The 20,440-nt window shown below is 39.2% G+C and overlaps 1 protein-coding gene across 4 annotated transcripts in view; it reads left to right on the top strand.

Annotated features, from left to right (window-relative positions):
• The window catches only part of BTBD7 (BTB domain containing 7), an 81,187-nt gene that overhangs the window by 49,124 nt on the left and 11,623 nt on the right, over positions 1 to 20,440 (top strand). For 3 of the 4 annotated variants that reach the window (XM_027120414.1, XM_027120415.1, XM_027120416.1), the window contains exons 4-7: positions 10,365 to 10,573; positions 12,487 to 12,562; positions 15,936 to 16,096; positions 18,926 to 19,069. In XM_027120414.1, coding sequence (XP_026976215.1) covers positions 10,365 to 10,573; positions 12,487 to 12,562; positions 15,936 to 16,096; positions 18,926 to 19,069 — 590 coding nt within the window. The remainder of the gene's footprint in view (positions 1 to 10,364; positions 10,574 to 12,486; positions 12,563 to 15,935; positions 16,097 to 18,925; positions 19,070 to 20,440) is intronic. The other variant, XR_003435621.1, reaches the window with a different exon arrangement.

Raw genomic sequence — 20,440 nt, 5'->3', positions numbered from 1 at the left:
TTTTTGTTGCTTGTGCTTTTGGTGTCGTATCCAAAAATACTTGCCGAGACTGATGTCAAGTAGCTTTTTCCCAGTGTTTTCTTCTAGGAGTTTTACAGTTTAAAGTCTTTAAGTCCTTAATCCATTTCGAGTTAATTTTTTGAGTGGTATTAGATAGGGGGTCCAGTTTCATTCTTTTGCATGTAGGTATCTAGTTTTCCCTGTACCATTTATTGAAGAGACTGTCCTTTCCCTCACTGAGTATTCTTGGCTTTCTTATCAGTCCTTTTTTTTTTTTTTTGGCCAAACTATGATACACCTTTACCTAAAATATTGATTGCAGTTCTTACTGCTCTTCAGAAATGTAGTTACGTTAGACATGTTCTGAGAAAAGGCAGCTAAAGCAGATCAAAGAAATGAGTACTGTGGCAGACTAAAATGCTTAGGATTGTCTAGTATGTCAGAAAGGATATTGCTAAGATGCTTATAAACTTACTGTGACCCCTAATGATCCTCACCTTCAGATATTCATACAATTATGCAACCCCCTCCCCTTAAGTGTGAGTGCGACGTAAGACTTGTTTCTAACTAATACAATATGGTAAAGATGATGGGATATCACTCCCATGGTTTCATTATATTATATAAGACTCCATCTTCATAGTAGACTTACGCTAGAGACTTTTTACCTTGCCAGCTGTGAAGAAGTAAGCTACTATGTGGTGAGATGGCCTGTTGAGTGGACTGCATGGCAAGTACTGCAAGCAGCCTCTTGGAGCTGAGTGTGAACCCCGCAGCTAATAGCCAGCAAGAAGCTGGGCCTTTAGTTATACGGCTGCAGGGAAATGATTTCTGCCAGCAACCCAAATGAGCTTGGAAGCAAATTCTTCCCCAGTTGAGCCTTCAGATGAGAATGTAAACCCAGTTGGCACCTTGACTGCAGCCTTAAGAAACCCTGACTAAGGACCCAGGTGACCCCTGCCCAGACTCCTGACCCACAGAAAATATGGGATGATATGTTTGTTGTTTTAACCCACTGAGTTTGTGATAATTTGTTACATAGCAATGGAAAACAAATACATTATTTAATCTTCTGATTTTCATAGGTTAGAATGGTTTAATATCAGCAATTCCATGTGATTTAACTTAATTAGGGGAAATCAGTAATTTAAATCTAATTTATCACAGAGCCTTCAAGGTGATAACCAGCCACGCCTCTGTAAAAGACTCAGTTCAGGAAAGATGGTGCTGTTAGCCACAGTCCCAGCTGCTACAATTGGCTGGAGGCTATAATTGATATTCTCATTGTAACTATATCACTCAGAGTTCAGTCAGGGAAGCTGAGCAACTCTGACTTTCAGGGTAGGGGGATTATTATAGGAATTGGGCCTTACACAGTTGTGGGAGAAGCTGGGGAAGTGAAGGTCTGAAAGGGAGAGGAGTTAGACCCAAAGGAGTTAACAACCAGTCAACCTGGGAAGCCAAGGACATCGAGCCACTAAGGTGGAGCTGCAAAGGGGGAAGCACGCCCAATAGTGGCTCCGTGGATCTGGCAGCCAATCATCTGGTGGTTGCCTGGGGCTGGTGTTGTCACCAGGGCTGCAGTTGGGAGGGAGAGCTGGATGCAGAGCTGCAGAGCAAGGACAAGCTAGAATCCACGGGCACCTCTGTGTCTGCCTGTCACCACATCTAGCTACAGTGACTTTTTTTGTTGTTTGTTTTTGGGATTTTTGGTGGTTTTTTTCTGATTTTTTTTGTTTTTTTTTTGGGGGGGGGCTGCGTTGGGTCTTTGTTGCTGCGCGCGGGCATTCTCTAGTTGCAGCAAGCAGGGGCTACTCTTCGTTGCAGTGCACGGGCTTCTCATTGCAGTGGCTTCTCGTTGCAGAGCACCGACTGTAGGCACACGGGCTTCAGTAGTTGCGGCACGTGGGCTCAGTAGTTGTCACACACGGGCTTAGTTGCTCCACAGCATGTGGGCTCTTCCCAGACCAGGGATTGAACCCATGTCCCCTGCATTGGCAGGTGGATTCTTAACCACTGCGCCACCAGGGAAGTCCCTACAGTGACTTTTAGAGAGTAATGGCTGCTGCTGCTTCCTTTCAAATCACACATTTCTGTTTTGGCCAACTTTAGCTTAGAAACAGGGATGGAGATCGTGGAAAAGAGTTTTCGCTTAAGCAAGTTTAAACAGTACAGGTCAGCACAGTCTCCCTCTTCCATCACCCAACCTAGCTTTTCTTCATGCTTTGCCAGCATTTCATCAGGTCTAGATAGCCTGCCAGGTGAGATGACCCAGACCTTCATCCCAGGAGTATCTGCAGTTGCCCAGCCTCCATTATCACTGAGCAAGGAAGCACCAAAAGGTACTGCAGTTGAGTCCCTCGGATTCTGGACGAACACCTTCCTGCTCCTTTTGCACTGCCCCAGACCTAGCCCCCTGGCACAGCACTCTCAGTATCCACTCTCACAGTATTTATATCCAGGTCTTGTAATTCCTTGGGTGGGTGTGCTTTCTTCCCAGAACAGGAGCTGTACTTTCTCTCTCATAATGTGATTATGCTTGAACAGATCCTCATTATTGGTTTGGAGCTAGTGAGAGGAGGCAGGGGCAGATGTTGAAGAAGACAAACCCTGTCTTTTCAGGCACCTCCAGGGTCTTCTGGCAAGAGAACGCTACTGTCCTCTAGCAAGGAGTTGGGAGGCGCTGCTCCTCCCAGCGTGGAAAGTTCAAGTGAATCTTGGGGTTTAGCATTCCTAGCTCATCCACCCAAATATCCCCCTTGCAGGTTTCTGTGTCCACCTGTTCCTATCAAGACTCAGATTTTGTCAGAGGTTTGCCAAGACTTTGCTCAAGTCTTCTTTGTAGTTCTGATATCCTTAAAATTAAATCTTGAGCCTGAGTTTTGGCAGTCTTTTCTGCAGCTGCAGGAAATAAGGGTCTCTTTGAACACTGATCTAGAAGTTTCCTGATTTTGACAAAATTCTTAGACTTTGAGGGATGACTGTCATTTTCTTTTTTTCATGACTTTTCATCCAGCCACATCAGGTCCTTCGAATTACTAATGTTTCCATTCAAGTTCAACCACTATTACCGAACTAATACTTCACTTAGTGAAGAATCTTAGTATTGTCATGCTGCTACAGGCAGGGGTTATCACCACCCCACTTGTCATTAGGGATGGGGTCCTCTTCGCCATCTTACCAGTGAGTGATTTAGTTCCAGAATCTCACTCAAGAATCTTGTTTCCTAGGGCCACTTATCTTACTATCATAGTGTGGGTGTCTCCTCTCATTCCCCCATAACCTGTGCTGAAACAGCCTAAAACAAAGGCTTGCTTGCAGGTAGTTTATTTGGTAAGGCATCCCATGAACAAGAATGAGAATTAGAGGGATTGCAACGGGGGAGGAAGGAAAGCAGCGTAAGAGTGGGCCATTGTGTTGGTTACCACTGGAGGCTACTGGGCTTCAAGCCTGCTTCAAGCCAGGATCCTTGAGGAGTTTTGTAGAATCTTCTTCAGAATGGTCCTCCTGAAGGATAGCAGAGAGGAACCTTTATCCAGCCAGCTCTCAGATGTTGCAGAGTCCAAGGACTAGCAATGAAAAACACTGAGGCATAGATTGACTTGTCTTCTAACCCCCATGTCTCATGCTTATTCTCTGCCTCGGATCTGGAATTCTGGTTGCCTTTTTAAAATAGATGTGCAGGGATGATATGTTGATGGTGGTGTTTTAGAAAGCAAACCTTTCGGCTGCGTGATCATTATAGATCAGAATACTGAAGGGACAGAGATAGTGGGAAGCTTTTCTATAATTAATGTGTGAGGTACTGAGGATTTGAACCAAGGTGGTGTTAATGGGAATGGAAAACAAAGCTAATCAAAGAGCATTTTGAAGGAAGAATCAGTAAGAAACATTAACTAGTTTATTTTGTGTGTGTGTATGTGAGAAAGAGAGAGAAAGATAGGTGGCACAGCTGATTTAAGATTTCTTGCCTAGAAAAAGGATAGTGTTCATGGACGCACTGGCTCCCCAATATTATTTAACATAATCCTCAGAACTCTGATGGAATTATTTCATCCTGGATGTGAGGAAATGAGACTAAAGAGGGTGGTGTGCTTTGATCCAGTACAGGCTGATAGGTGAGAGCCAAGAGTTAGTGATATAATTACCTGAATTCAAAGCCTTATATGCTCTTTCTTCTACTTCATGCTGCCCTCATTTCCCTCTTGTTTCATAATTCCTTTCCTTAGGATTTGGAATCAGTCATGTAGGGGTTAGTAGGAAAGAACTGAAACAACTTTTCTCTCAAGCCTATTTGCACTTGAAGTCTTCATTCTAACTCTGGTGCCACTGAAGAGTCACTATGCATGCTCTAAGGCCAGCCTTCCTCTAACCTTATTATGTTGTTTTATGTTGCATGGCAAGCCGTAATCTCCATAATTCCTTTTCTTTCTTCCCCCTTGTCTATTTCTTTCTTCCGCTTACCACCTCAAACCCAATATGAAACTCTAAATTTGGAAGCAGCTTATACGTTTCCTGTTGGATATGAGACAATGAAAAGGTTTCCCACTGATATTGGTGAAACATGTATGAGGGTATATACCTAGGAATAACGAAGAGTATGAGAGTGGCAGTAAAGACAGATGCTGACAGTGTATTATTCAGGAAATCTGTCAACGTTGAAGTGCATTTTAGTTATCAGAGGAGCACGAAGAGGAGAAAAACAAAAATGTTCATAATAAAAACAGAAAGTGGTCCTAATTAACATGCAGCAGTAACAATCATTTGTATTACTAAATGTCAGGTTAATTTGTTTCACTTTGTATTTCTGCCTTGATCATTCGTATTATGTAGCTCAAATTTTTGGAGAGAGGCATTTTTGCCACCTTAAGTTAAAGATTAGAAAGAAGCTATTCTGGTGAAAGAGAATAGAAGAAAGGATATAAAAAGTTGGAGATGGATCTGTAAAATGGGGTTATCACACAAGCAAAAAGAATTGTAAATTGCAAAAAGACAGACTTCATACTGTCTGCCAGCCTCACAACAGCATTGTTGGAAATCTGCTACCTGAGCAAAATACATGGGCATCTTTGAGCCATTACATGGCTAGGCTACAGATGAGTTTTTCTGTTACAAGGAAATCATTAAAAGCTTTGATTCATCCAAAAAGGTGTATGGTTTATTAGTCATTGGTGTGTAACAACCACCAGAGAATCTCAGTGGCATTTAATAAAAAACATGTATTTCTCACAAATTTCCAGGTCAGTTGAAATCCCAAATTTAAATTTGCAGCACTGGAGTCACTCTGATTGCCACCATGGTTGAGTAGGGCCGGTGGCTGTGTTCCCACTGCTGCTCATTTTCCTCCTGGGACCAACAAACTAGCCACAGTATGTGCTTCCCATGGCAGTGGCAGAAGGTGAGAGGGCAAGTCTAGTTCCCAAAAGTACTTTTGAAGCCTTTTGTCACATCACATTCACTAACATTTAATTGGCCAAAGCAGATCTCATGGCCAATTCCAAAGTCTTGGGGCAGCGAAATACACTATGCCCGTGGAGGTGGTGGGGTAGGGGGATCAGAAGGCTGGGAGTAGTGAATATGTCTAAACGGTAATCTAGCACATGTGGATAATAGTCTAATAAGCTCTAAAGTTCTAGTTTAAAAAGATAAAGTAGTCCTTCTGACTGTATCATTTAGTTGTCTTTAAAGAAATATATGTACTGTTTAGTCTGTAGTTAGGAAATGGAGTCAGTAAGCTCTACAGGGAAAAAAGAGAGCGCGTGCCCTCTCTTATGTTTGTTTTTAATTAATTATTTACCAGGTGTCAGGTAGATAGATAGAATCAGAGATAAGATGGGGCCACTACTGGAACTTCCCTGGTGGTGCAGTGGTTAAGAATCCGCCTGCCAATGCAGGGGGCACGGGTTTGAGCCCTGGTCCGGGAAGATCCCACATGCCACGGAGCAACTAAGCCCCGTGCGCCACAACTACTGAGCCTGCGTGCCACAATTACCGAAGGCTGCACACCTAGAGCCCGTGCTCTGCAACAAGAGCTGAGAAACCCACACACCTCAATGAAGAGTAGCCCCCTCTCGCTGCAACTAGAGAAAGCCTGCACACAGCAATGAAGACCCAACGCAGCCAAAAATAAATAAATAAATTTATTAAAAAAAAAAAAAAGATGGGGCCACTACCCCAAAGGAGCGCTCAGTCTGATAGAGGATTCAGACAAATATATCAGAAAGATAAACTATTATGAGAGTTTAATGCTATTACAGAGAGAAACACAGGGCACCATGGAAACTTTTAGGTAAGAGGAACACCTGACTTTTGACTTAGGCTTTGGGGAGCAGGTTCAAGATAGGCTTTTGAAAGAGGCAATATCTAAGCTGAGTCTAAAAGATGTGGAGGAGTTATGAAGGAAAATTAAGAGCATTTCAGAAAAATGGAGCAACATATGTAAAGGCCTAGAGGTGAGAGAGTTCGGTGGAATTCTAGGAAATTGTAAGTAATGCAGTATGACTAGAGTGCAGGATATGAGCCGAGTAGGGGCTGGAGAAGTTGGCAGAGGCCAGGTCACCCAAAAAACTGCAGTTTGGAGTTTATCTTGAAGTCAGGCTACTGAATAATTTGTTACATATATAACAAAGTTGTGTGTGTGTGTGTGTGTGTGTATATGTGTGTGTATATATATGTGTGTGTATATATATATGGGGAGGGAAGTGCTAGAGGAGGGAGGAGGAAGGGCTAGATTTCCCAGAGGAAACGAAGTGACTTTTGGATTAAAGATGTCTGCAGAATATCCATGTGAACTCTGGGAAGTTAAGGAATGAGTCTGGGAAGTTTAAGAAATGAGTCTGGATGTCAGGAGAGAGCTCTAGGTTGGACCTTGAAAGACATAAGGATACAATGGGAGTTAAGGCCATGGGGACAGGTGACATTACCCAGGAAATCGTGCAGTAGAAAGAGCTTTGTAATTACAGCACTTGGCAAGTAGGTACTCCAGAATGTTCGAATGAAGGAAGAATATCATCAAGGATATGGTCTCATTTAAATCTCATATCATAACCCTGAGTTAGGAATATAATCCCAGTTTTACAGATGAAAACATTTCAGGCTCAGGGAGGGTAAGTGATTTGCCCAAAGTGACCTTTCTGATAAATGGTCAAGCTGGGATTTCAAGTCAGTTTGATTTCAAAGTCCATTTTTCCTGTCATGTCTAGCTTCTTTGTAAACCTCAGAAGTTTAAATATATGATGTTATCTTTAATTCCCTTTCTTCCCTCTGCCAATATCCTGGTTTTAGTAGGATTGTGACACATTCTTTTAAAAACCACATTTTCTCTAATTTGCCTGGCTTTGTCCCCAAACATGTCTACCGGGTTGCCTTTCCTGTCATGTTGACTCATACTACTTGATTCCACTTCAATGCCCGCTTTAAAACAGCAGACTGACGGGAGTTCTCCACTGGCTGCTGGGCGAGGCCTGTCCTCAGCTTGGCATTCAAGGCTTACAGTAAAATCTTGAGAACTGTTCAGAACTTTTCCATATTTCCCACTTCTCATCAGCACATATTCATGCCTTTGGTGTTGTTTACATGCAGATTTCATTTATAAGGATCTCATTTTAATGTTTAGATTAAAGAAATTCATCTTTAATCTTTAGATTTAATTACTCTTATGCTTACTCTGTTATTTCTAAAAACGATTTTATCTTTGTGGCAGAAAAAGCTTGGATGTCTTCCTACCTTAGTTCCATACCCAGTGTAAGGGTTCTTGGTACGCTACTCCTGATGCGACAAGCTAGCCTCTGCTCCTGCCTTTTTCTAGAGGGATCCTTTTGTTGAGGGGAGGTAAGGAGAGCAGTTCTAACTGTTAGAAATTTCTTAATAATGAGTCAAAATCTCTCTTCTTTTACCATCAAGTGTTTCCCAGGACTTGCCCTTGCAACCACAGAGAATGGGTCATTTCTTTTCTGCCTCATGAGGTTCCATCAAACATTGAAAGATAGCTCTTATGTCTCTCCTCAGGTTTCCCTTACATAAATCAATAATAATCTTGTTTGTTCAGAACTTTTCTTCAGTAACAGGTCTCAAACTCTCCACTGTACTTACACCCTCCTCTGAGAATTCTGGAGTTTTGTCATTGCCCGTCTAAACACAGGGCTCAGAACAGAGCACAGCACCCCACAGGAGAGCAGTGCAACATTATTCCTTTGATTATGACTCTATGCTTGTATCTTAAAAGCCTGAGATTGCTTTAGTTTTATAGCAGCCATGTCACATTTTGCATTTGTTCAGTTAACATACCCAGATATTATCTTTAAATAAGCGGTTATAGTTAAGCTAGCTCGCCCCTGTCTTTTACTGTGCTGTTGCTTTTCTTTAATCTAAATATAGAACTTTCTGATTTTTTTAGTTAGATTTCATCTTCATTTCGATCCATCTTTTTAGCTAATTATGATCATTTTATCCAGTGTATTTTTAACTGCGTTTCCCAGCTTTAGGTCATCTCAAGACTTTGAAGCACACTTTCCACAACTTAATTCAAATTCCTTTTTTTATTTTTACATCTTTATTGGAGTATAATTGCTTTACAATGGTGTGTTAGTTTCTGCTTTATAACAAAGTGAATCAGTTATATACATATGTTCCCATATCTCTTCCCTCTTGCGTCTCCTTCCCTCCCACCCTCCCTATTCCACCCCTCTAGGTGGTCCCAGAGCACCGAGCTGATCTCCCTGTGCTATGCGGCTGCTTCCCACCAGCTATCTATTTTACGTTTGGTAGTGTATATATGTACATGTCACTCTCTCACTTTGTCACAGCTTACCCTTCCCCCTCCCCATATCCTCAAGTCCATTCTCTAGTAGGTCTGTGTCTTTATTCCCGTCTTACCCCTAGGTTCTTCATGACATTTTTTTTTTCTTAGATTCCATATATATGTGTCAGAAAGAGAAAGTCAAATTCTTGATTAACATTGGAAAGACAGAGACTCTCCGCTCCATCCCGGGAGTTAATCAGTGCTACTTGCAAATGGTTCTGTTAGCCACTGTTCTATCATCCCTCCACATCTTTCTGTCTTATCTTCAAAGATCTCATTTGTACATTCAGCAAATTTTTATTTAATGCCTACCATGTGGTAGAAGGTGCTAGAGATACAGTGAAGACAGCGGTCCCCGTCTTCTGTAGCTAACAGTCTAGAGACATCATGAAGTGTTTTGTTAAATGCTTTGCAGAAATCAGGTTATACAGTTCTCTATGATATTCTGCTTATCTGGTACCATATCAGAAAAGGGAAGGAAGCATTACTTTTTACAGACTCGCTATTGGTTCCTAATGATCTTATGTCACCTGAAAATGGGAGTTGTTATCTTTCTCTTTTCACTTTTCATAGGTTCACAAGAACTTTGAGCTTTGGAAGTCTCCAGAGTTCACTGCTGCCCTTTCTGTCTTTTACTACTCTATCTTTTAAGCCTCTGAGCTCATTAGACAGCAACCTGTTTAGCCACATTTTTGTTGTTGTTGTTGGTGGTGGTGTTTAAACAACCCCCCCCCATTATTGGGGTTCTTTTTTTATTTTATAGTAAACTTAGTTGTGAAGAATTTCTGTCCAACTTTAGCCATTTTCCCTTACACAGTCTTTGTCACTGTAATTTTACTTACATTTTATCTTTGTATTTTGAAATTATCTTTCCTAAGGAAACTAGATGACTATCCTCAGATTTTCTTCTTCTCTTCTTTGAGCTTTTAAGGTGCCATAGTCACTTTCTCCAGGATCCTGGTCCTTTTCACTTAAACCACATATTTCTTTTTAGTTCACCAGATGAACAAAAAACTGCAGTATTTTATCTGTATTCTGAGGGATTAAACTATCGGCGATGCAAAGTGTTGGTTTTTTATTAGAATAATACAAAAAACAGATGTCCTCATAGTTCCTAGAAGATAGCCCACCTGTCTTACCGCCAAGGGTAGATTCTCTTATCAGTCAGGTGTCATCCAAGCCTTCCTCTTGCCAGTTCCCAAAACTGTACCATTTCTACCTATTCTTCTTTCTTTCCCCTTTGGTCCAGTGCCGTCCACTATAATGTCTTATACAGATTGTTGAGTTGCACATAGATGTTTATTTTCTTAAACAATTATGAGGGTTCCTTGCCTTTTTCTCTGGATCTGTCTTTATGGAACAGCAGATTCCCTATAGATGTCATAATCTATTACAGTTACCAACTGTTACCCCATCCCACCAAGTCTTGGTGATTACCATGAGATTTTATTTATCTCCTTGTTCTTTTTTACCATTGATACTTTTAAGGTTGGTGTCTAACACACTGATGTTCAATAAGTAATATTTATGATTAATCTCAAGAAGTATTTGCCTTCTCTTTTAGGCTGTGAGGATATCATTGCTGAAAGCATCTCATTAGATACCTTAATTGCCATCCTCAAGTGGAGCTCTCATCCATATGGCTCTAAATGGGTACACCGACAAGCTTTACATTTCCTCTGTGAGGAATTTTCCCAGGTCATGACTTCGGATGTTTTTTATGAACTCAGCAAAGACCATCTGCTTACTGCTATCCAGTCTGACTACCTACAGGTAATCATTTATACACCTCTCAAATTCATTGTCATTCATAGGTGCACCAAGAAACCCATCTGTACTCTGTTACTCTCCCATCTAGGGAGATCAGCCCACCCAGGAATACCCTCTTCATATTTGTGCAGCCACAACCTTCTAGCTCTCTGGCCCTTTGTGCACTCTGCCGCCATGATTCAGCATCGTGAACCGGCCCAGGTCCTAACCAACCACGCCAAAGGGGTTGTGACAGTAGGCAAAAGGCAAGGTCAGAAGCATATCCCAATGGTGATTCTCTTGGCTTCTGTTAATAATAGATTCACTGTAACAGTTTATTTGGTGAAGTATCAGAAGATAGTTAGTTTAAGCAGCACAAAGTAAGAATAATACTCAATTTCTGACCTACTCAAATGCTTATAAAAACTCAATGTGTGTGTCCTGCTGAAGTATAATAATGTTTTCAACTACTTATTTTTAGTCAGAAGTACTTTTAAGCAAATTTTTGTGCCCTTGACTTTTATGTCCTTCATAATTAGGTAATTTAAACTAACAATAGATTTAAAATATTGTAAAAAAATACTTTCAGGTAGAATATGTTCAAGCTTTTTTTTTTCTTTTTGCATTGGCTGTATGAATTTTATGCTAGAAACTGTACAACAGTTTTAATGTTATGAAGTCATAAACTCATTGAGCCATTTCCTGTTTCTTTGTATTTGTACCAGAAAAATTATGAAATGCTTCCATCTCAGTCAGAAATGAAGATTTAAAAAATCCATTTAGCATCTGTGTTTTTCCTTCATATATTGCTTTGATTGCAGTACAAATGTTGTCATAATTGCTTTTGATTTATTTAGTATCTGTGTTCATTAACCTTATTTCACTGTCCTGATGCAGACATTATGGGAGTTAGGATTTGTCAGTTCTCTCAATTATTGTTTTTAGAAGCTTTGCATTTCTTCTTAGAAAGTAAAAACCTTGGACAGCAGCCTAGATTTTGCCCTCAGATTTTAAATAAAGTACAAAAGAGGGGCTTCCCTCGTGGCACAGTGCATAAGAATCTGCCTGCCAATGCAGGGGACACAGGTTCAAGCCCTAGTCTGGGAACATCCCACATGCCGCGGAACAACTGAGCCTGTGCGCCACAGCTACTGAGCCTGCACTCTAGAGCCCTCAAGCCACAACTACTGAGCCTGTGCTCTAGAGCCCACGAGCCACAACTACTGAGCCCACGCGCCACAACTATGGAGCCTGCGCGCCTAGAGCCCGTGCTCCGCAACAAGAGAAACCACTGCAATGAGAAGCCCGTGCACTGAAATGAAGAGTAACCCCCACTCGCTGCAACTAGAGAAAGCCCGCACACAGCAACGAAGGCCCAACACAGCCAAAAAAAAAAAAGTACAAAAGAATGAGGGGCACATTGCCATTTCACAGGCAGTGCTTGAAGGGTCCTTCGCCATTCAGTAGCATACTTTGTGGAGATTGTAGTGTCTTCTGCCAATACAAGTTGCCATACTTGTTTTTTTCTGCTCCTGCAGGAGATAGCGGTCACACTGTATCCTTACACTTTTACTTTCATCTGTTTATCTCCATATTGTCCCCAAAAGAATTTAAGCCAGCTGTATCGAAGGCATATAGTAAGGTAAATTTGAAACAGGGGAAGAAAACAGGAAAAGAAAAAATAACGATGGAAATAAGAATAAAAATTTAGTTAGAGCCAAGAGTGAGGTTACTGGACAAAACACATGGCATTCAGTCTTGTGTATTTGCTGCTGATACACCACAGGTTTAGCTCAGACATTGGAAACAGCCAGTGTAAAGAGTGAAGCGTGACAAGTTGCACGTTGTATTTACTTTATGACCTAGGAAGAGTCATTAATGAGATTAACCATCTATCTGATTGCACTAAAATAAATGTAAACCGTTTTTTATTATAGGCAAGTGAACAAGATATCCTTAAATATCTGATTAAATGGGGTGAGCATCAGTTAATGAAGAGAATAGCAGACAGAGGTAAGCTCAGAAAACTAGCTTGCAACTGTAAGCTTTTCCTGGAAGTTACTGAAGTGCATGCCGCACATCAGTCTTTTGACAGTTGCCACTGTTGCCTGGTGAAAACAAATTTTTACAATCAGTAGAATCCTTTAGTGGAAAGGGTATACTTTATTAGAAATAAATATACCAGAAAATTTAATTTTGCAACTTTAAAGTGATACTCTTAATGTTATCTTTCTATGTGTTTAATAATATATGTTGACTGATTTATGAAAGTATTAGAGTGAAATTTTTCATTTAATTAAAGTGTTACAAAAGCATGTCGTTGATGAAAATGTTCTAGAATTAGATAGTGGTGATAGGTGCACAACATTCTAAATGTACTGAAAGTCCCACTAAGTTGTACACTTTAAGATGGTTAGAATGGTGAGTTTTATGTTATGTGAATTTTACCTCAAGGAAAAAATATATATATGACTACCCAAAGAGAGTATATTTGTTGTTTATTTTAAATTTTTGTGGAAGGTAAAGGAGAAATAATCCTTTTGAATGGCCTCCAGCTGGGGATACTGCAGAAGAGATAGAAGCATCATATGTAGCTTATGATTTTAACTAAACTTTGGAAGCTTATGATTCTACAGCAGTCTTATATTTATAGCTAGGGTTAGCCCACCCACCTGTGCTCCTTCTTTCATAGAATATTGTGTTGCTCTAGGTAGCGAACTCAAATCAAAATATTAGAAAAATTAAATGCAGGTTTCCCTTTCCTGTCATTTTCAACAGCTTTATATGAATATAATTTACATACCATAAAGTTCACCTTTTTAAAGTGTTCAAGTCAGTGTTTTTTAGTACACTTACAGAGTTGTTCGGCCCACATTTTAAAATATATTTTAAAAAATCAAGCTAGGGCTTCCCTGGTGGCGCAGTGGTTGAGAGTCCGCCTGCTGATGCAGGGGACACGGGTTCGTGCCCCGGTCCGGGAAGATCCCACGTGCCGCGGAGCGGCTGGGCCCGTGAGCCATGGCCACTGAGCCTGCGCGTCCGGAGCCTGTGCTCCGCAACGGGAGAGGCCACACAGTGAGAGGCCTGCGTACCGCAAAAAAAAAAAAATCAAGCTAAACCTGCCTTCAAATCTTTTTATAGTGTCCCTTTAATATACTACCTAAGCACTAGGGAACAAAAGCAGTCCTCCTATTTCTCCTAATTTATCTTTTGCTAAAAGCCTTTAGCAATTTCAGATTTGAAATTTTTTAAATACAAAAACCACTACTATTAATTTGGGACATTTTTGAAATGCCATTATACAGTCTATCCTTATTTGCAGATTCTATATTTTCACATTCACCTACTTGCTAAAATTTATTTGTGATCCCCAAATCAGTACTCATGACACTTGCATGTTCACTTGCAGAGATGTGCAAAGTGACACAAAATTTGAGTCATACGTTTCCAGCTTAAGGTAGAACAGAGTGACACTCTGCCATCTTATTTCAGCTCTCAAAGCAGTGTCCTTTTCATAATCTTTTTAGTGCCGTGTTTTTCACATCTTTATGGGTTTTTCTGGTGATCCCAGGGTCTAAAATGGCCTCCTAGTGTAATGCTTAGTACTGTTTAGTGTTCCTAAGTCCAAGAGTGCTGTGATGTGCCTTATGGAGAAAATATATGTGTTGATAAGCATAGTTCAGGCATGAGTTACAGTGCTGTTGGCTGTGAGTTCATTGTTATCAACAATATGTACTAATAAGGTGTATTTAAACAGAAACACACATAAAACAAGGTTATGTCTTGATTGGTTAACAAAACTAATGTGACCAGACGCTCACAGGGACCTAACCCTGTGTTTCCCTAAGGAGCAGTGGTTCAGTGTTCACTAACTGTGGTGGCTTTAGAGAACAAAACCACCCCAGATAACAAGAGTTGACTGTATATAATGCTACATAATCATCATAGGCTTGTTCGTTGATGTAAGGCTGGTAATGATGAAATGTCATATTTATTTTGAGCAGATAATGAACATCCTTGATAAAATTTCCCTTAAAAAACAGTGGTTTTGGGCCCCCCTGGTGGCTCAGTGGTTGAGAGTCCGCCTGCCGATGCAGGGGATACGGGTTCGTGCCCCGGTCCGGGAAGATCCCACATGCCGCGGAGCGGCTGGGCCCGTGAGCCATGGCCGCTGAGCCTGCGCGTCCAGAGCCTGCGCGTCCGGAGCCTGTGCTTGGAAGGCTCTTTCACAGGGATGAGGAGGACGCTGCACCAACCAGGGTGCCCTTTGTTTCAGTCCCCTTCATACATAAGGTTTCTGCCCTTAGGTGTTACATATTTGAGAATTTCTTGTAATATTTCATTTGAAACCAGGACACCACTACTTTGAGAAAAAATTTCTTTTGAAAAGCAGTGTCTTTTACAAGTACTGAAGCCAAAGCATAGCAAGACAAGAGGAAAAAAACCCCTGTTTCACACACGTGCAATAATTTTACTTTGAATGACTCCAAAAATATCTTACTCTCTCTTTATCTAGCACGTGATTTAAGGGAAATACCAGTTTGCCTGTAGTGTTTGCAAAAAATCCAGCATTTATATTTGTGAATGATAAAGATCTTATTTTTTTAAGGAAGAAAAATATACAGCCCCCTGGTTTAAAGATATGATTAAAAATTGCCCAAATATGAAATTTCCTTCCCACCTCAATATCAAAAGCATATATATACACTTCAGATTTCCCCCTTTCACTAATACTCAATGAAGAAAACATTTTATTCTCTGCTCTGGACAGTGGTATTACACGTCCGATGTTAAAAGGTTCACTTTTATGCATTAACATTCCCATATTATGAAAATTTAGAGGCTCATAAAATTCTTAAAGTCAAATAGAGTGTACATTAGGTTTTGCTGCTTTAAGATTCCAGGTGATATAATTTTAGAATCTCGTTAAATTGCTGTTAAACATACATAGTAACCTAATGAGCGTACTGATAACCTACAGTGATCAGAAGTAACATTTGGCCTGCATTGCCCTTATTGTACTTTTTAAAAAACTGGTCACCAAAGTGAGAAACCTTAAGAAAAAGCCCTTGGTCAAACTAGATTTTAATAGATTGTCGTTTTTTCTCCTTTGGGTTAGTATATGGAAAAGAATTCTGTATTCTTTAATGCAGAACAATCATAAAGAATGTTATTGTACTGTTGACACCATGCTTTTTTCTTTGTCTGAGAGTATCGCTATTATGAAAACTTCTTAAGACATAAAAATAATTTACTTATAACGCTTTTTAAAGCAGATATACTTAATATAAAGAGTGTTACTGAAAGTGTACCAGAGAAGAAAGCAAGCCTTTCTCTGAAAATCTGGATTTGGTTGGAGACTCCTCATTTTCTGTCTCTGTCGTAGAGCCAAACTTACTGAGTGGCACTGCTCATAGTGTGAACAAGAGAGGTGTAAAAAGACGAGACCTGGACATCGAAGAGCTTAGAGAGATCCTTTCTTCTCTCTTACCTTTTGTGCGAATTGAACATATTTTACCTATAAACAGTGAAGTCCTAAGTGATGCAGTAAGTGTCTTTTTTCATTTATCCCTTTCATGAAAAGAAAGTGTCTTTTTTTAAAATCATTGTAAATAATTTCTACCAATGGAGTATCATGAAACTAAATTCCATGAGGACAGAGACAGATGTCTGTTTTGTACTGTATCGTGTCCCCAGTGTCTGGCACATGGCACAAATAAATGTTTGGTGGATGAGAGTTGAGTGGATGTCAGTCTCACTTTTGCAAGAGGATAGTTTCTAGTGGAGTTGATCCAGCCATTTATCAGTGTAGATCAAGTAGGAAAGGGTAGAAATTACCTTTGGAGACTTTTTAAGAATAGCAGTAAATCAGAGAGCAGGAGAGAAGGAGATTAGTTCATTGTAAAAGGGATGAATCTTATAATTGTATTTCAGGTAAAAATTAATGGAGCTGACTGATTGTTACTTTCAAAAATTTTTAAGTGAATTTTTTAGACTGTAAGAATTGCTGTAATTAATGGATGGGAAAAATAAATATTCTTCACATATTGGTTTATAACTTTAATATGATGTTGTAAACATCATAATAGTTTATTATTCAACTGCACAGAAACATTATAAAAGTCATCTGGAAAAAAACTGATAAGAATTCTTTTAAGTTCTCTAAAAAGAACATAATTAAGGAGGGATAACTCTTCCATAATGTAAAGTATATTTTAAAACTCTGTTAATCTGTGGTGCTAGCATAATAGAGAAGACAAAATAGCCCAGAAAAAGATCCTGATTAATATAAGAATTAAACATATAATAAGCGAGCTATCACAAATCACTGCAGTGCTATACTAACCCATCGGTGGGAGAGGGAAGAAGTGTGCTTAGAGTTAAACCCTCGTTTCACTTGCACACAAAATTAATCCCTGTTAGATTGAAGAATTAAATGTTACGTTGAAATATGGAAAAACTAGAAGAAAATAATTAAATATTTATGGACGCTCTGATTAGAAAAATGTTCAGTCTCACTAGTCATCACACACACACCAAAGAAAGCAGAATAAAACAGTAAGTTATCATTTTTTTACCTATTAGGTCACTGATTTTTGAAACAATATTACTGTTCCATAGGGGAGATATAGCTGGTACATTGGTAGCATCATCATTAAATTTTGGGAAATAGCCTAAATATCTAATAACAGGGAAAATAAATTACAGCACGACTCCCTGACAGAAAATTTTGCTGCCTGCCCTGACCAATGGTTGTAAAGACTAATATAGCAACATAATAATGGAATATAATTTTAGAAAGAAGGATAAAAAAATGTGGGGTGTTTTTTACCTTTTTTTTTAACATCTTTATTGGAGTATAATTGCTTTACGATGGTGTGTTAGTTTCTGCTTTATAACAAAGTGAATCAGCTACACATATACATGTATCCCCATATCTCCTCCCTCTTGCATCTCCCTCCCACCCTCCCTATCCCACCCCTCTAGGTGGTCACAAAGCACCGAGCTGATCCCCCTGTGCTATGTGGCTGCTTCCCACTGGCTATCTATTTTATGTTTGGTAGTGTATATATGTCCATATATATACTACCACTCTCTCACTTTGTCCCAGCTTACCCTTCGCCCTCCCCGTGTCCTCAAGTCCATTCTCTAGTAGGTCTGTGTCTTTATTCCCGTCCTGCCCCTAGGTTCTTCATGACCATGTTTTTTTCTTTTTTAGATTCCATATATATGTGTTAGCATACGAAAAATGTGTATTTTTATGTATTCTAAAATTTAGTTAGGTAAAAATTCATTTGAAAAAGACTGGAAGGAAATATATCAACATTATTACAGTTGTAACAGATTAGAGTTGTGGGTTTTTTTTCCTATTTTCAAAATATGTCTATTGCTATATTTTAATTCAACATGATTTTAATGCAGCAATTAGACGTTTATTATATTTAACAAGAATAATATTAAAGAAACAGTGTTTGGTTTTGTTTAAAACCTGGGACCCAAACCAAATTGATCCCTGAGTTTGGTTTAGAAAAAAATTTTAGAACTTTTGTTTAATAGACTTAGAAAATATATATCTCTGCTCTTAATCCCCTGCCTAACACATAGCAAGTCCCCAGTAAAAGTTCGCTAATAATGGCTGTGAACCATAACGCCCTTTCAGTGTATGCTAAGCACTGTGCCAGGCGCTGCTTATCTTCCTTACCTTCATTTACTCTTCACAGTCACCTCATGGGCTATAAGGACTTGATTTATAGTCTCCTAGCATAGATGTGGGAACAACAGGGCCACCACATTTAGTTAGTCGTGCAGTGTCCCATCTCCAGGGCTACCTAGGGGCCCTTAAGGTGAGGCCCAGGTAAAAGGAGATGTCCATGGTCACGTGGCTGTTAAATGGAGAGTTAGGGTTTGAGCCACGTTCTCCTTCCCTTAGAGCCCCTGCCCCTAATCACGTGCAGACTGTCCATCCTTGTACTGTAGATACAGGCCCAGGAATATGTTTGTTTTGTCTTGAGGAGCGTAAGGTGGGGAGGAATCAGTTCCCAGATGAGTAAGGAAAAAAACAAATTGGTTCTCATTAAGAGTTCTGAAAGTTAGTCTGACTCATTATATTTTTAATTAGTACAGCTCTTGTTTTTAAAACATCATTCCTCTATGTAGAGAAAAATGGAAAATTGTAGTACCTTTTTATGGCTTGCTGAATCCTTTAAATATTATAGAACATTTGAAGTATTTTTAAATTTCACATATATTCCTAAATTTGTATTTAAATGCTAAAGTTCAAACATTTTGATTTATAGGTATAATTATTTTTATCTTTGTAATATTGTGGTGCTACACAAATCTCTGTTTCTCAAAAAAAAATTTTTTTCTTTCAAGATGAAAAGAGGCTTGATTAGTACTCCTCCATCAGATATGCTTCCTACAACAGAAGGCGGAAAGTCAAATGCCTGGTTACGGCAAAAAAATGCTGGAATATATGTTCGTCCTCGACTGTTCTCTCCCTATGTAGAAGAAGCAAAGGTAATAAAAACCATTTTAAGATGTTAGACTACTTTGTTACACACTATAAACACAAAGACATTTATTGTGGTATCACTTAAATATTTGGAAATAGCCTAAATGTCCAATAATAGGGAAAGTGAAAGTAAATTCTAGTTTGACTGCTCACCAGAGGAGTTTTCCAAATGTTGAGTTATCAAGCATGTTTTTACTTTTATAACTTAGGTCATATTAAATTGCATTTTACATTTTTCTCATCAGTTTTTCTTGCAAACTGTTAGCTTGGAAAAAATTTTTCATTTTAATGAAATGGTCATCAGTATTTTGTGATCTTCAGGGTGGGAGAAATGTTTGAAAGAAGATTGCATACATATTTTCTTCCTTTTGTAAACTAAAGAAATGCCATGACTTCTTGTAACATATTTTTGTAGTGGCTGCTGGAAATTGTGTTTAGTTTTGGAATAAGTATACAAACTAAGACAAAATTTTAGGCCTATTAAGTAAAAAGTTGGCATTATGTATATTATAACATAAAGAACTCGCCACGTAAATATGGTAATGGAAGATGAAATACTGCAATTTTTATTAGAAATGTTCAGCCGTAAGATCTTTGGGGTGACCTTTTGAGGAACTGACAGTCTTTGAAAGTCAGAAATCACTAGTAAGCTTAATGAAATGAATTAACAGGCAAAACAATGTGTTTGGGTATAGAAACATAGTTATCTTAAAATTTTTCTCATTTTTATTGTTGGAGTCCCTAGTTTAAGATATGTCTATGAAAGGATTTGTGAGAGGTTTATTTTATTGAATAGGTTGATAATCTATCCCTTATTGAGTAGTTGACAGTTTTTTTTTCCAGTTTACCAATTTTATTTTATTTTTAACTAATTTGTATTGGAGTATAGTTGATTTACAATGCTGTGGTAGTTCCTGCTGTACAGCAAAGTGAATCAGTTATACGTATGTCCACTCTTTTTATTTATTTATTATTTTTATTTTTTTGCTACACCGCACAACACACAGGGTCTTAGTTCCCCGACCAGGAATTGAACCCGTGCCCCCTGCATTGGAAGCACAAAGTCTTAACCACTGGACTGCCAGAGAAGTCCCTATCCACTCTTGTTTAGGTTCTTTTCCCATATGTCACTGCAGAGTATTGAATAGAGTTCTTGGTACCATACAGTAGGTTCTTATTAGTTGTCTATTTTATATATAGTAGTGTGTATATGCCAGTCCCAATCTCCCAATTTATCCCTCCCCCCCACCCCGAGTAGCTGACACTTTAAATAGTTGTAAAACAGAGGAAAAAAGCAGAATGGTTGGGTCTGGTCTTTCTGAAGTAAGTTCAATGATTAAAGTCACTCAAGCAGCTGAGGCCTCTTGGAAGGTTGA

Source organism: Aethalodelphis obliquidens, unplaced genomic scaffold (genome assembly GCF_003676395.1).
Source record: "Aethalodelphis obliquidens isolate GAN/ISIS:26980383/991018 unplaced genomic scaffold, ASM367639v1 scaffold21, whole genome shotgun sequence".
In the NCBI taxonomy this organism is placed as follows: Eukaryota; Metazoa; Chordata; class Mammalia; order Artiodactyla; family Delphinidae; genus Aethalodelphis; species Aethalodelphis obliquidens.
The sequence above is the reverse complement of the archived record's forward strand: the minus strand, read 5'-3'. Positions and strand labels throughout refer to the sequence as shown.